The 14,375-nt window shown below is 39.5% G+C and overlaps 1 protein-coding gene across 12 annotated transcripts in view; it reads left to right on the plus strand.

Annotated features, from left to right (window-relative positions):
- The window catches only part of cadpsb (Ca2+-dependent activator protein for secretion b), a 66,543-nt gene that overhangs the window by 11,193 nt on the left and 40,975 nt on the right, over window positions 1–14,375 (plus strand). For all 12 annotated transcript variants that reach the window (XM_080301715.1, XM_080301720.1, XM_080301716.1 and 9 more), the window contains exons 2-3: window positions 3,951–4,064; window positions 5,257–5,589. In XM_080301715.1, the coding sequence (XP_080157841.1) occupies window positions 3,951–4,064; window positions 5,257–5,589 (447 nt within the window). The remainder of the gene's footprint in view (window positions 1–3,950; window positions 4,065–5,256; window positions 5,590–14,375) is intronic.

Consider the following 14,375-nt stretch of genomic DNA (forward strand, 5'->3'; position numbering starts at 1 on the left):
CATTATTGAAGCAGTGTGGAATCATCTTGACAGAGAGCAAAGGGGAGCCAAATTCCCCCAAAAAAGAGCTTTGAGTGACCGGGAGAACTATTCATAAGGACTCGTTAAAAGAATGACAAGAAAGCTTCTCTAAGAGGGTTCAGGCTGTGTTGAAGAATAAAGTAAGCCATACCGAATATTGACTTTCAAGATCATTAGTATAGCACAACCCTTGCATTATTTGATATACTGTATTTCAGATGCAGTAAATCAGAGCGCATTTTTACCATTTTCCTTGTAAAGGCTTTGACCCCATCATGATGTACAAAACCAAAACAGTGTACAAATGAAAAATTAACGTCCTAATTCCAAATAACAAAAACAAAGAGTTATTTCACAGCAAATGCAGAGACCCCGACTCAGACTGTGGCAAAATAGAAACATACCAACAGAAGAACAGAAAATTACTCCATAAGCTCACTGAAGAATGACTAAAGGTCACTGATGTTTTATAAGACATGCGCCTGAGGGAACTTAGTACCGCGAATCTCTGTTAGAGACTCAGTGGGCATTTAGATACAAACTGAAATTATGCAAAGTTAAAGTAGACGGACTTTCTAGCACACAGTAACAAAGAATATTCCCTAGAAAAATTAGCAGGGAATTAGGGAATTTATCAGCGCTAATCCTTCATCGTGGCCAGTGCCCTATCTTGTGACGTAAATCTGCTTTTGGTCATACAAAGTTGAAATACTGAATTTATTGAAGTTTTATGCAACCTAACTATCATCCACATGGCCGAAGTGAAATATTTACTCTCAGTTTAAACTGCAATGAAGCTGCTGTACATGTGCATGGCTCCTCTATTGATATGTGAACGGTGATTAATACCAATGCCCACTTCATTGCCAGCGAATGAATCACTGGGTAACACTGCAATCTTGATAAGAGCCACAGAGAAGAATCAATATGACCAAAGCAGCAAAGTATGTCTTGGGAGTCTGGCAATACTGATGAAAATGCAGGCATTTTCTTTCATCCATTAACACAGCACGGTTCTCCAATGAGGGAATAAATGAAAGCACAAAAAACTCCAAATACTTCCAGTAGTCAAGCTGTGCTTCAGCTTTCTCCCCACATATGCAAACTTGAATGGAGTTAGTAGCTTATTATGTTGTCACATGATCTCAGATCAGCCCGAAGAAACTGTCAGTGGAAGAACTATTAGCTTTGACCTTTCAAGGTAAAATCTTCAAGTAAAACACAAATGTGCTCTCCCACTGTTCCAATCACAATATCCCATCTTTTTGTCATTTTTACTCCGGTACCTTTTTAAATGTTATATTTGAAAAGAAATATCTCACATTCATATCATGTTATTGAGGACAGAAACAGTGAGGTTTTCTGTATTTCATTTTAATTACTGAAAGAACAGATTAATTATTGAAAGAGCTGCCTGATTCATTTTCTGCCAGTTGATACCTTGACTAATTGTTTCAGCTGTAATTACAAACGCTCATTAATATCCAGTCATAATGGTCACAAATCTGTTCTGGTCTACACAACACAGACTTTGTGTTGTGCACAAAGTCTGCAGTATAAAGAGTATATATCAGTGCTTGGCTCTATTTATGCAAGCTACACTATGAATGACCTCAGAGCTAGTATTACAAGTGTTAGCTTTGCTAAAACATTTCAGTCAGCCTGATTCATCTTTGTTTTTTTCCTCTTTTGAAAGCTCAGCAGTAAAAAGCATCTCTCAGGATGCATTTTCCTCTCTGTTTGACATATTATTCACATTGCTTTCTTTGCCTGTTTTTGAAAAACATTGTACATCATTACTGAGCATGCGACTTCAGTCTGAAGAGCCACACTCCTGTTTAGAGTTTTATTACACAGAAAGCTGCTTAGGAAATTTCCATCCGTCCATTCACTTTCTTAATTGTGCTTCTAGGCTACCTGTAATAGGAGGAGAGGTAGGGTACAACCTAGACAGGTTACTAGTCTATCACAGGACCAACACAGATAAAAAGAAAACTAGAGCCAGTTTAGAATCACCAGGGAACTTAACGTGCATGTCTTTAGACAGTGGGAGGAAGCTATAACCGGTATAAACCTGGTATAAACCCGATATGGATTTATACCAGATACAGGAAGAAAATTCAAACTCTACACAAAAAAGCCAACCAGGACACTGAGGTCAGACTTCTCTGCAGGTATTTCTGAAATGTATAAGAAATGTGTTATTGGGAGGAAATATAAAGGGAATTAAATCTTCGAAATTAAAGTAACTCAGTTTATTATACAAGTGAAAACAGATGTTTTTATCCTCAACCTCACTTTCAGATATGGATAATATCTGACTATGGACAAGTGTGTCAACCCCAGCTCCCGTGTATCCCCATAGACCAGAGCAGTTTGCATACTCGTGTTAATATTAACATCTCTTGCCTTAGGATGTTCCTTAAACGCCATGGTTTATTAAAACACAGCAGGAATTGCCTAGATTTTTCTTTAATCTCACATCTAGCTGTGGGAAACATGAATTAATCTGAAACCTGAAGCAGAGGGGCAGTATCGATCCCCGATGTAGATGTGCCGTTTTATGTTGTAAGTGGAACTTGTTTGGACGTTAAGTGGATGTATCATCCTGAGATCCTCTGTACCACAACAATCGCCTAAAGTAAAAGAGATGTCTTGGTGAAATGATTTGTGATACCTCCAGTTTCAGTCCATATTATTTTTACTGGACAGGTCATCTCATTTTTAACCTCTGGTGATAGTATCGACTGGCTGGGTGTTTGTATTTTGACATGAATACGTTAAAGCTTTCTAACTCTGGCACTTGGCTCTAATAGTGAATTCTTAGAGGCTATTACTTTCTGAGCACTATCAAACGGGGTTGGGGTAATATGATGGACACACAGATGGTGTTGAAATTGCCTCACAGGCACACGATATGTGGTGCTTTTCCACCTCACTCCTACACCAAAGTCTGTCACTTGCAATGTGCTGCTGAACGCAGGCAGACACACACATTACCAGCAGGTCCCGTATAATAACAGGTTGAACTGTAAGATTGAAGGCACTTATCAGAGGGAGACTGTCAGTCTTGACCTTTAGATTACTGAGTCAGTAACCATGTGTGAAATCAATACATGGACATCAAGACTGTAATGAAGATCGAAACTGGAACAAAAGGAAGTGATGGAGAAAATCTTACTCATGTGCACAGATGTATCTCAGGAAGTTCACAGATAACAAGCACGCCATGTTATGTACTTTAGCTCAGAATAATTTTATTTAACTGATGTTATAACATGTTATAACAAGTTTATAATCTATAGTGAGCCATTCTGTAATGCTACATAGGTCAACATGATGATGTTAAACAATTTTATATTGACTGTAGTTTTGCAATTTAGCGTGCTTTGCTAGCTGCTAATCAGCAAAATTCGAGAGATTGCTGAGACAAATATAGTCAGTAGTTTTGTAGGGGTTTAATATGCAACCATTGCACACCTTTTTAGCTGTGTGTGATTTATTTAGTTTGGCAGATTTCCACTGTTTAGGTTTCAAGTGGGGAAGCCATTAGGCAACGCATTTCATCTATAAGTGATGGTAAAAAAGGAGTATGATTGGCTGTTGTTCAGAGGCACTAGAGGTAATGTGGGTTTAGGATGTAGATGCAAAGCTGGAGCTAGCAAACACTCAGTGTAACATCATAAATCCACTTGCACTTATATTCTGTGGGCTACGACTGAAGGAATGAGTCACAGAATGAGATACAGTTAAATGAAATGAATTTGAATAAGAGGAGATATTTGGTGAAAATGGCGAGAAGCATGCTCGATGCTTGTTCCGTGATTTGTGTGAATCTGACCGAGGTAAACAATGAAAAACTGGCTTTATTATTTGGTTTAAACATTTTTTTCTCATGACACAATCTTTGTTTGTTCTTGCTTCCACAGATTACCAAGCAGCAGCTTCAGCAGACCAAGGATCGCTTCCAGGCCTTCCTCAATGGAGACACACAAATTGTGGCTGATGAGGCATTCATCAACGCTGTGCAGAGTTACTCTGAGGTACTAACAACCCACCCTACGTAGCCATAGCAGCACAATCACAGTAATAACCTTTTCATTCAAGCTCAGGCGCTTAATGCTTCCAAATATGCTGCATTTCGTATGATTCTAAATGTTCACATTTTCACTCTTGTAAAGAAAAGTGCTTTTTGTTGTGTGTGCAGGATATTCCGCATTATTCTCTCTAAAATGTGTAGCTTTCAATCTAAAAAGTCAGAAAAGCACTGCACAGCGCTCTTGCTGTTCCATGTCAAAATGCCTGAATTCTGAGTGGTAAAATGGTGGCTGAAGCTTTTCACTGCACAGATTATGAGTCAGAGCATGTGGTTGACACAGCCATCTTTTCCAAGCTCACTATTCAATCTGCAGATGAAAAAGTCATTACTACAATGCTTACAGGACAAAAGGAATTACATATAGGGGGATGTGTTAAATTAGTGATGGAAAAACAAGCCATTATGAAAAACGTTAATGTGAGACTGGAACCCTCAGGAAGCGCACACACAATTACTCTTTTTGCAGAAGTTAATTAGGAGATAACTGACACAGGCGTGACAGCTGAACAGGAATCTCATTTATTTTGTGATATTTAATATTAATGTGAAATACACAACAAGTGTTCAGAATTAAATATTGAAAACCTGAAAGTGTGCATCCCTCTTGCACTCATATGTAGGGTACAAGATGTCTTATATGGTCATTCAGCCATCATTGGTGTCATAGAAAAATTTATGGTAAACACATTTTCATAAAATAAGGACATATGAATTTCAAAAATAAAATGTCACGAGTAATTTACTGCTGCACTCTGGTGTTTCAGCACAGTAGTCACTGCTTTGAGTCATAATGAATGCTAAGAACAAAATTTGACTGTCAAAATAACAAAGCAGTCATCTTTGATAATTGCTTCACAGTGACAATATTGCCTTGTCTGGATGTCTCCCTGTTAGGCTGTCATTAGCTGCACACAGAATGCCTGTCTTGAGTCACAGCAAATGCATACATGCTCTGATTTTTCACTCCAAAGTTATTATTCAGTTTAATGGTTTTGTTTTGCTGTTGAAGACAGATATTTGCTGTTTGAAGCCAAGAGTGACAGCAGAGCTGCCATATAATTACTGATCAACATTTTTTTTTTTAAATCCATTTCCTATTCAGCTGCAACTATTGACACTGGTCTTTCACAATGTAGGTATTTCTTAAGAGTGACCGTGTGGCAAAGATGGTCCAGAGTGGTGGCTTCTCAGCCAACGATTTCAGGGAAGTGTTCAAGAGGCACATCGAGAAGCGCGTGCGCAGCCTTCCGGAGATCGACGGTCTGAGCAAAGAGACGGTGCTCAGCTCCTGGATGGCCAAGTTTGACACCATCTACCGTGGCGATGAGGATCCGCGGAAGGCGCAGCAACGCATGACTGCCAGCGCGGCTTCCGAGCTGATCCTCAGCAAGGACCAACTGTACGAGATGTTTCAGAATATCCTCGGCATCAAAAAATTTGAGCACCAGCTGCTTTATCAAGCCTGCCAGGTAAGGCATCACACCTGTGTGACACATGGCTTTGCTCCTTGACTCAAATACATGCAAATTCTGTCCCAAGTTGGGACATGCCAACCTCTGAGCATGGTCCATCGACTTCTAATTCCTTAATTAGACTAACTGTTTAACATTATGCACAGTGCAAACTGTTACTGTGGTTTATTAGATCCCTCCTTTGTGTTTACTTTAACGCTGCAAGTTTATTTCTTCACCTTTTTTTCCCCCTTTGCAACTATACGCCACAACTTCTCGGTTCTCCTGTCTGTGCTGTGGTTAGAACACAACAACAACACACTTTATCCTTATAATACCACAGGCTAGTTGCCTTTTTGCAGGGTGTGAACCGGATAATTTGTTCATAGATTATTAATAATAACAGTGGCACATTTATGACTGTAGGTGCATTTAGAGTTATAAATATTTGTCCCATATGGAACTGTTAGTGCTAGTGTTAAATGGGGATATTATAAAAGCAAATTAGTCTCCTTGACATATATCCCTTGATACCAGACAAGCAATGCTCCATTGTAGTGGAGATATATTGTGATTGCTGGTGGATAAAAGTGGACACTTGGGTGCTTGTGTCAGACATAACTCTCCTTCCCTTGCTGTCTTTACTGCTCACTATGAGAAAGCTAAAAGCACTGCTAATGTTGCCTTTCTTTGCGATTTGGCAGCATTTGGAGGAAACCTCTGAAATGTTCGTATCTGGTCACTAAATAATTTCATTTAGTTCTAATGAACACATCTTATGGGAGGCAGTTTAGTTTTTAAAGCACTTAGCTACTTTGGATCAGGTGTCATTCTACCTTCAGCAGCTGCTAAAATACAAGCAGATGGCATGAGATGCTAGTAAGCTAATTAAATTAGTTTAGTATTATTGAAATGTTTCAGATGGAAACTAACTATATAGGCAGTGTTCTGCATGTGTGTATTGCTTATGAGCAATACATGGCGCTCATATTCAGTGTGTTTTTCCTCCCAAGCCTTTAAAGATGCTTAACCTATTTTTTTATACTCTGGCAGCAGAGCTGATGGTATAGGGTCACAAATTTGCATGCAAAACATGCAATTTCTTCAAACGGAACCTAGCTTGAACAATGCAGATCAAGAATCAACAATTCACCAGTACAAATGAACAAATACAAATACACATGGTGCATAATTGTATTTCTTCACCCTTGCATTGCAGTTGCAGGTAAGTTGGTCATTTACGTGTCTCCTCGTGAGTGAAACAATCTGAATAAGTGCGTTTGTTTTTATATCTGTTTTCACTGTAACTGTTTTTCCAGGTGTTCTTGGCATCTTGTTTCATTTCTTTTGCTGCTGTAATAAATGTATTTGACTGTACTATTGGTGCCTTGGAGCATCTCTCAGTAAGCAACCAGCTGCTGCATACTGCCCTCTACTACACGATAAAATCCGCACTAAAAGGAAATGCAGCAATCCAGTCTGCATGGCTCAGGGCTGCTGGGATTTGATGAAAGGTTTTCATGGATTGGCTGGGATTCAGAGGCCATCATTTTTTAGCTGTTATCACTGGGGATTTATATTTTTTGCACTTGCATTCAACTAGTCAAAGGAAACACTGGTCTATTTCTGTCTCGTGCTAAAGTAAGAGCAGCCCCTGGAAATGACTAACAGACTGATTAGACGTGTACGGCCAGCTGCTGCGCCAGCCAAACTCTGAGCATGGTCTACTGACTAATGGCTGCACATTTATTTATCTGCAGTGACACCAAGCATGACCAAATAACTTAAAAATGTGCTTGGTGTCTACACTGAAAAGTCATAATTAGTCTAATCTATGGTGAAGTCTGTGTCCACTTGTAATTCTTCATATGATAGCGTTTATAGAAAAATATGTTTGTATTGGGTTTTTCTTGAGTAAAATAGTAATGTGAGAAACCAGTTTTAAAACGTCTAGGAAAACTTTTCATGTATAAGTGTTGAGAGTTTTGTGAGCATTGGTTAACCTGCGATGGAAGAGCTTTTTACTGCTGTTACAATCACTTTTTGTGTGACCTTATTTGTATGATTGATGGAGTGCTAAGTTATTAGCTAACTTGCTGAAACTTAAGTTTCATCAGTAGACTGTAAACAATAGAACCAGGCACCTACCAATTAGCATTCGGTAGCAAATAAAATACTCAAATTTCACTAACCAAAATTGGAGCACAGACTTTCTTGACGGCTGTCTGTATTTTTGGTCAAATATTTGCAATAAAAATGTTCCAAAAGCCATTAGGACTACAAACAAGGATAAATTTGGTCCAAATTTCATGACTCAAATTAGCTGAGGTGAAGCCAAGAAGACACCTACTGTTAGCAAAGATTAGGCCTTTACAAAATTTGAATTCCTTTTGTAGCCAATATACAGTTGTTGTGATTGTTATGGTTAGCTTTATAGACAAAAATTGCTATGTGTTGTTGTGAAGTTTAACATGGGCACCTAGCATGCAGCTTTATACTTGGATGTTAATTCTACAGGGATGTTATAACTAGGGCTGGGTATCTTCACTGAATTCTAGAATCGATTCGATTCAATTCGATTTGAATCTGGGAAATTTTGCCTCAGACAGTCAGAAATATTATAATTCAGATCAGTACATTTACATATTTTTGTATCTATAAAAAGGAAGCTGACACTTTCCAGACTTTATCAAAGGTGTGAGCGTCACAGCAGATGCCTTTGTGTCAAAGTAGCTGAAGATAAAACACAGAAAAACATGAAGGTGATTTTCCTGGCCTGGGATTTTATAAAAATATTCTGCAGTACATCAAAAACAAAAGAAAACCATTAATCAACATATGAACATTACCTCTGAAGTTACAGCGGTTTTATTAGAGACACAGCGTTTTGCATTTTGTATAATTTTAAAAAGTTTAAATTTGTTCAGAAGCCTATTGAACGGCAGAAATTACGTTTTCTTTTCGGAAGTAAGTAAAAGGAAAAAAAAACATCGACCGACAGCGCTGTAAATAACGGTAGTCTTGTGCATAACAAGCAAGTGAATAATGCAGAAAACAGATTTCGGGGATAGACGGGAAACTGTTCTTGAAGTACACTGAGAAAGAGAGAGAGAGAGAGCTGTGCATGAAGTGTGATTTTATCGTGGTAGAAGCAAAACAGTGAAAGTCAGAGGGAATCCATGACGATGTTTATGTGAAGCGCAGTTTGGATCTTCTTTTGCTGCTGGTTCAGTCAATATTGTTTGGAGAGAGATAAAACTAACAGCTTTGGAATCAGCGCAAAAAGGGAGTAAACACAAAGCGCGGACCCGCCGAAACATCAGATTCAGCGAGCTGTCGGCTTTCAGCCCCGACCGTGTCCGTGCCGTCGGGTGAGAAAGGCGACATCTCACTGATTCTGATCCGCAGGTCCGCGCTTTGAGTTTACGTCTTTGTGCAGAAGCCGTGTACCTGCTCTCATTTACTGTTTTAAATGTTTGGTGGTTGTCAAAATTTTGTGACGTTTCACCTGAGATTCTGGAATTTTGGGCAAAATACATTTATATAAAAAAATCGATTCAGGATTTTAATGAATCGATATCACGTTATCCAAGCCAGAATCGATTTTAATCGATGAATCAATTATTAAAACCCACCCCTAGTTATAACCCCCTCTGTGGCATAACTTACACCATAATCTGATGGTGCACCTCTATTGAAATGTAATTGTCACCTTGTCACCACCTTCTTTTATATGTGGCAAATCAACAAGGTAACTAACACATAAAACAACACACACATGAAAGCTGGTAACAAGTTCAGCCAATTATGTAGGTTACATTGTAATGTAGGCTCTACAAGGATTGCCTGCAGAAGCCTAAATCAGAGAAAACCCACTTTAAGTAGCCAATACAGCTTTTGGCAGTTTTTTCTTTCTTTCTTTTTATTAGCTCAAGAGTTGATGCCTGCTTTTATTGCTATTAGTTTGATTGTGTGACTGGATTTTTTTAAGGTATTAGTTAAAATTATGGAAGTAACACAAATCCAGAAACAAACACACTGCTTTAAAGCAGCAGTCCGGCAGCTCCTATGTTCTGCAAGGTAAAATTATAGCTTTTGTAAAAAAGAGTCTGTTGATTTTTACAATCGGTTATCCATCAGGAAGAACTGCGGTGAAAATAAAATGCAGACTTAAACTGAGGAATTGATTTTTACTTTTTTATAGATTTCTGTCTCTGTCCTCGGCAGTGCATTCTTTAGCTTTGGTCCCTATGATAAGTAGCTGATAGTGTAAACTACAACACAATTTAAAACACAGAAACAAGCAAACAAAGAAATCAAACCAACCCATAAGCACTTATGTTTGCTCTTGCAGCTAACAACAGGACATTTTGTATCCATTGCTAGTGGCTGATGCATTTTTGTTAATGGCATGAAACTCACTTCTCTTGCACTCACCTCAGGAGAAGTGAGCATGAAGGGATGGCATTATGCACGCTTTCAGGTCAACAACTGCTCGGTAAAGTTCTTACTCTCTTGTAGAGCTTGGTGGGAACCTAGTTGCTGAAGGAACTGAAGTAATTAGCTGACAAATCATTTCGGCACGACTAATGCTACCACTGCTCGCAGATTCTCATTCTGAGTTGTTTTAATCACTGATATTTATTCACATCAATGGGCTCTCACTTAGTGAAATGATTCTCTAATCTCGAGCGACTGATTAAATTACCTAAGCCTGGGAATAAGAAGAAAAGCACAAACAAAATGAAACTTTCCCCTCTGAAGAATTGCAAATCATGGCCTGTAGACACCCACCCAGAGCGAAAGATGATATTCCAATCAGTTTGCCTTTGACAGGTTTTTAAAGGAGATCCCTCCTTTTTCCCTTAAATTTGTTATGTCAGCAACTGTTAGTTGGGAAATGAGGCCTGAGCTCTTCCTGGTTTAGCCTGTTGCTGATATAATGGCGTAATGGAGCCTCTTCACTCCACACAGGATTGGGAGAGGATGAAAGCATTTGCTATGCCTGGCAAGCCACCTCTTAGCTGAAAAAGCAGTGATGTGAAGCTTGATGTGTGGATGGAATATAGACAATATTTATTATATGGGAAAACTATAAAACAAACTATTTCCATGTTTTCCAAATCTCCATTATCACAGCAAAATAACAACCTCTTTTCCTGAAAAGTGTACTAATAGACTATTTTATAGTCCTAGCTTGAAATATTCCCTAAGTCCAGTCCTTAAGACATGGTGCCAACTCTCTGTGGGAACACCAAGTGAGTCGTGACATCTTCTTGTTTTTCCTCTGTGCTTTGATGCATTTGAGCATCCCAGCTTTACCTATAAGCAGAAATCAGTACTTGGAAACCCATGTGGAGTCATTTCTCTTTATCCAGAGACACTCACTAACCGGGGAGGCTTTTGCATGTTGATGGGCCCTCTCTCACACTTCCATCTTACAGAATAGCCTTGATATTGATGTGGTTCTGTAGCCTGTTTTGGTTTTCTAGCCACAGATTGCATTGAATCCAAGCTCAGTTTACTTCAGCTTCTTGCATTCAAAGATCTACCATACCGTTCCATCCCATATTCTCTGGAGGTTGCAAAACATATTAGGAAACCCTGATAGTGAAGTTTTTTCTGAAGGTCTCCATCTGCCGTAGCTCAGCTCTCTCCGATCTCAGCTTTTGTTCTTCCCTTGTCTGAGTGATGACCTTCCCGCCTACTCTTGCTGATAGTTTCTCAGGCAACACAAGCCTTTATCTCTGAGACAGACTGCCCTTGTTTCACGGCACACTTTGGCTACAGCGTTGCTGTGCTTGAGCACCAGCTTTGCCTGCTTCTAATGGGGTTCACTCTAGCTCTAGGATGCTTTTGCCAAAAAGCCCTATGACCAAATTTTCCACCATTGTTTCATATAGAGTACACTGCCAAATAAGGCATGGACGTAATCAAAATCACTTGCATCATAGCACCAACTTGCAATTAAGTGTTGTTCTGTTGATAGAGTTATTATAGGTCAGCTATAAAGATCAAAAAAGCTATGCCCATCACAATGTATAATAGGCTGGACCTGGTTTAAAAAGATCATGCAACAGGTTTGAAAACAGATTCATCCACATGTCAAACAGCTTCCATAAAATGATTTCTGTGCAATGCTTCGAGTTCAAGGCTCTTATCAAGGCTTCTGAAAAGTAGAGTTACAATCTTAAACACTCATATAATAAGTGTAACGTAACATATCTTATGTGTTGTTAAGTGCTGTAAGCAGGAGCCCATTGATGTGAATTTGTATTTGTATACAAGTCTATCTCTAATAACTCAAATCATTTTTTAGGACTTTTTAGGACTCGGGGTGAATATAATTCATGCCTACTTCCTGTTTTGAGGTGTCCCTAGGTTTTAAGAACAAGGCACTGTGTTGAAGATGAGCAGAAATGAGATGGATGTTCTTGAAAAAAAAAAAATGTAGTTGCAATTACATTTTCTAACTGGGGTACCTTGCACGATGGTGCGCTCAAATAACTACAGCCTTTTCTCACATCGTGCAGATTAACACACATAAAGCACAAACGCATTGATGCACACAGCAGCAGTTCTAAATATAGGACAGCTTCAAGTCCTGCAGGTCCCATCTAGCTCCGATCTAGCCCTGCCCGCCCTGTCTTTGGTCTTTATAAAAATCTGCCTCTGGCAATGTTTACAGGCTGCCGCTAATGTCCCAGCATCCACCTGGGAATGTGTTATCAGCTGAGCTGTTAACTACCCGCCTGCTTCTGCTCTGTCACCTTTAACCTGCTGTCAGTCTAGCTAACACTGAGGAAGTGTCACCTTTATTTAGCTGCAATGGTGCTGTAACATAGACAGAAATTTACCTTTTAGCCAGTCTTATTTATATGAGATTACCTGTCCACCTATATTGTCCCTGAGAGCCACTGACAATAGTGACCTTTCAGTAGTTGTAGGCTTGATAAGATTGGGGTGCAGTGGGCCTCAGTAGGTGGTGGCTGTTAGTTCCATCAGCTCTCCTCCCCTTTCACAGCAAGCACTGTCTTTCCTTTTCAAAGCTGTCAGGGCAGAGATGACAGTAACAGGAGAAATGCGACCCCATCCCCCCCTTCACATTGCACCCGTTAGATTCACGTGCTCTTTCCATGTTAGCAATTTTGCAGATGAACTGCAATTTACACATATCTGTAATAAAATATGTGTTAATGCCTTGTTCAATTTCACTTATAAAAGATTTTCCTGTGAAGAGATATTTCCTTGACATATGGGTTTAGGTCCGTCGTATTCTCTGGATTTAGCAGGAGGGGGAAAGCACACAGCACACATACAATAAAAATGCAGCGTCAGACACTAACAGGCTGAGCTGCTGAATTTCCAGGCTGTTCTTTTGGGATTGCAAGAATCAGATGTCGCTTGCACCGCAGTCCAACAGTACCCAGATCTCTGAGCGTTTTGACAGGCAGCACAAGACCAGCAGCAGCAGGGAAAGAAGGGAAAGGAAAGCATATAGGATCATTCAGAGCTGTGGCTGTGGATAAATCTGTTTTTGGGGTTTTTTTGCTCTTGGACAATGAAAATAATACTCTGGTTCATGATATTTCCTGCCACAGGATGCTCTCCATCATTTAAGAGTCTCAGCGTGGCAGAGTACTGCTGTGCTTCTAATGCAGACATTCTGCTGCAGCTGGTGGCAAAGTCTGATTATGTGCTCTACTAAACAGGAACTCTGGGTTATGTAGTAGGGTGGCTGTTCAGTGGCCAACACTGGTAGCACACCACACTTGACAGTTCACCATTTAACACACATCTGAATATATTACAAACTGATAACACATTTCAGTAATGAAAACAATATTCCATTAATTGCATGACTAAGCTTCTAAAATGTATTGCCTTTTTTTCAATGTACAGACCGTGACCACAGGTGTCTGTGTCAGTCTTTTCCCTCCTGTGTGTTACTTACTACACCCCTCCTCTGCTTCTAATGGCTGCACCGTGACTTCACCTCATTCTCTCTTAGAAAGGATTGCTGGAAGGGGCGAAGAATCAATATGGCAAAGCCTGAAAGACAAGGCCTGTTAATGTAATATAAGTGAGTGAAATACCATAAGGCACAGAGAGGTCAGGTCTGGCACGCATCCCATTAGCAGGAGACCAGAGGAGTTTAAAGCACTGTTATCACAAATAGAATCGGGAGCTCAGCTGGTGAGACCAAGTGGCTGTTAGTGATAAAATCAAAAATTGACTGTGATACATTACCCCTCTCAAGAACACCATGCTATATGCGTTGCATATTTTATGGTATCCTGCTTCTGTTGGGGCACTATTTCATGTTATTTTCAAGCTTGTCATATTGAAAGTCACTTAACCCAATAAGGGACATATAGTTGGAAAAAGTATTGCCACATTTTCAAATAACTGAATGATTTTTTTAGACAGTGAGAAATATAAAATATTTTAAAGAACTTATATTATTACAGTGCAGCTCATGCTCCTGCTGTGCATTGAAATATTAGAGATCACAGGTTTCTTCTACAATTTTGCAATGTTTTTATCGACAGTCTCTTGTCCTGTATGTTTGGCAAACTGAAGTATTTTTATTCTAGAGATTTACTTTCTCTTGAAAGTAAATCTCTGATACGGTATGTGTGTGCCACGAAAACTGTAGCGTCACATTTTCCCACCAGTTTTTATGCTCATGTAAACCTCAAGAATTTTACAGTTTAACAGCGCCTTGGTGAGACGGGGCTGATTTTTATTTTTCACTGTAAAACTCACGCACACCACACCGCTGGGTGGAGAGGTTTGTGGCT

Source organism: Astatotilapia calliptera, chromosome 5 (genome assembly GCF_964374335.1).
Source record: "Astatotilapia calliptera chromosome 5, fAstCal68.1, whole genome shotgun sequence".
NCBI lineage: Eukaryota > Metazoa > Chordata > Actinopteri > Cichliformes > Cichlidae > Astatotilapia > Astatotilapia calliptera.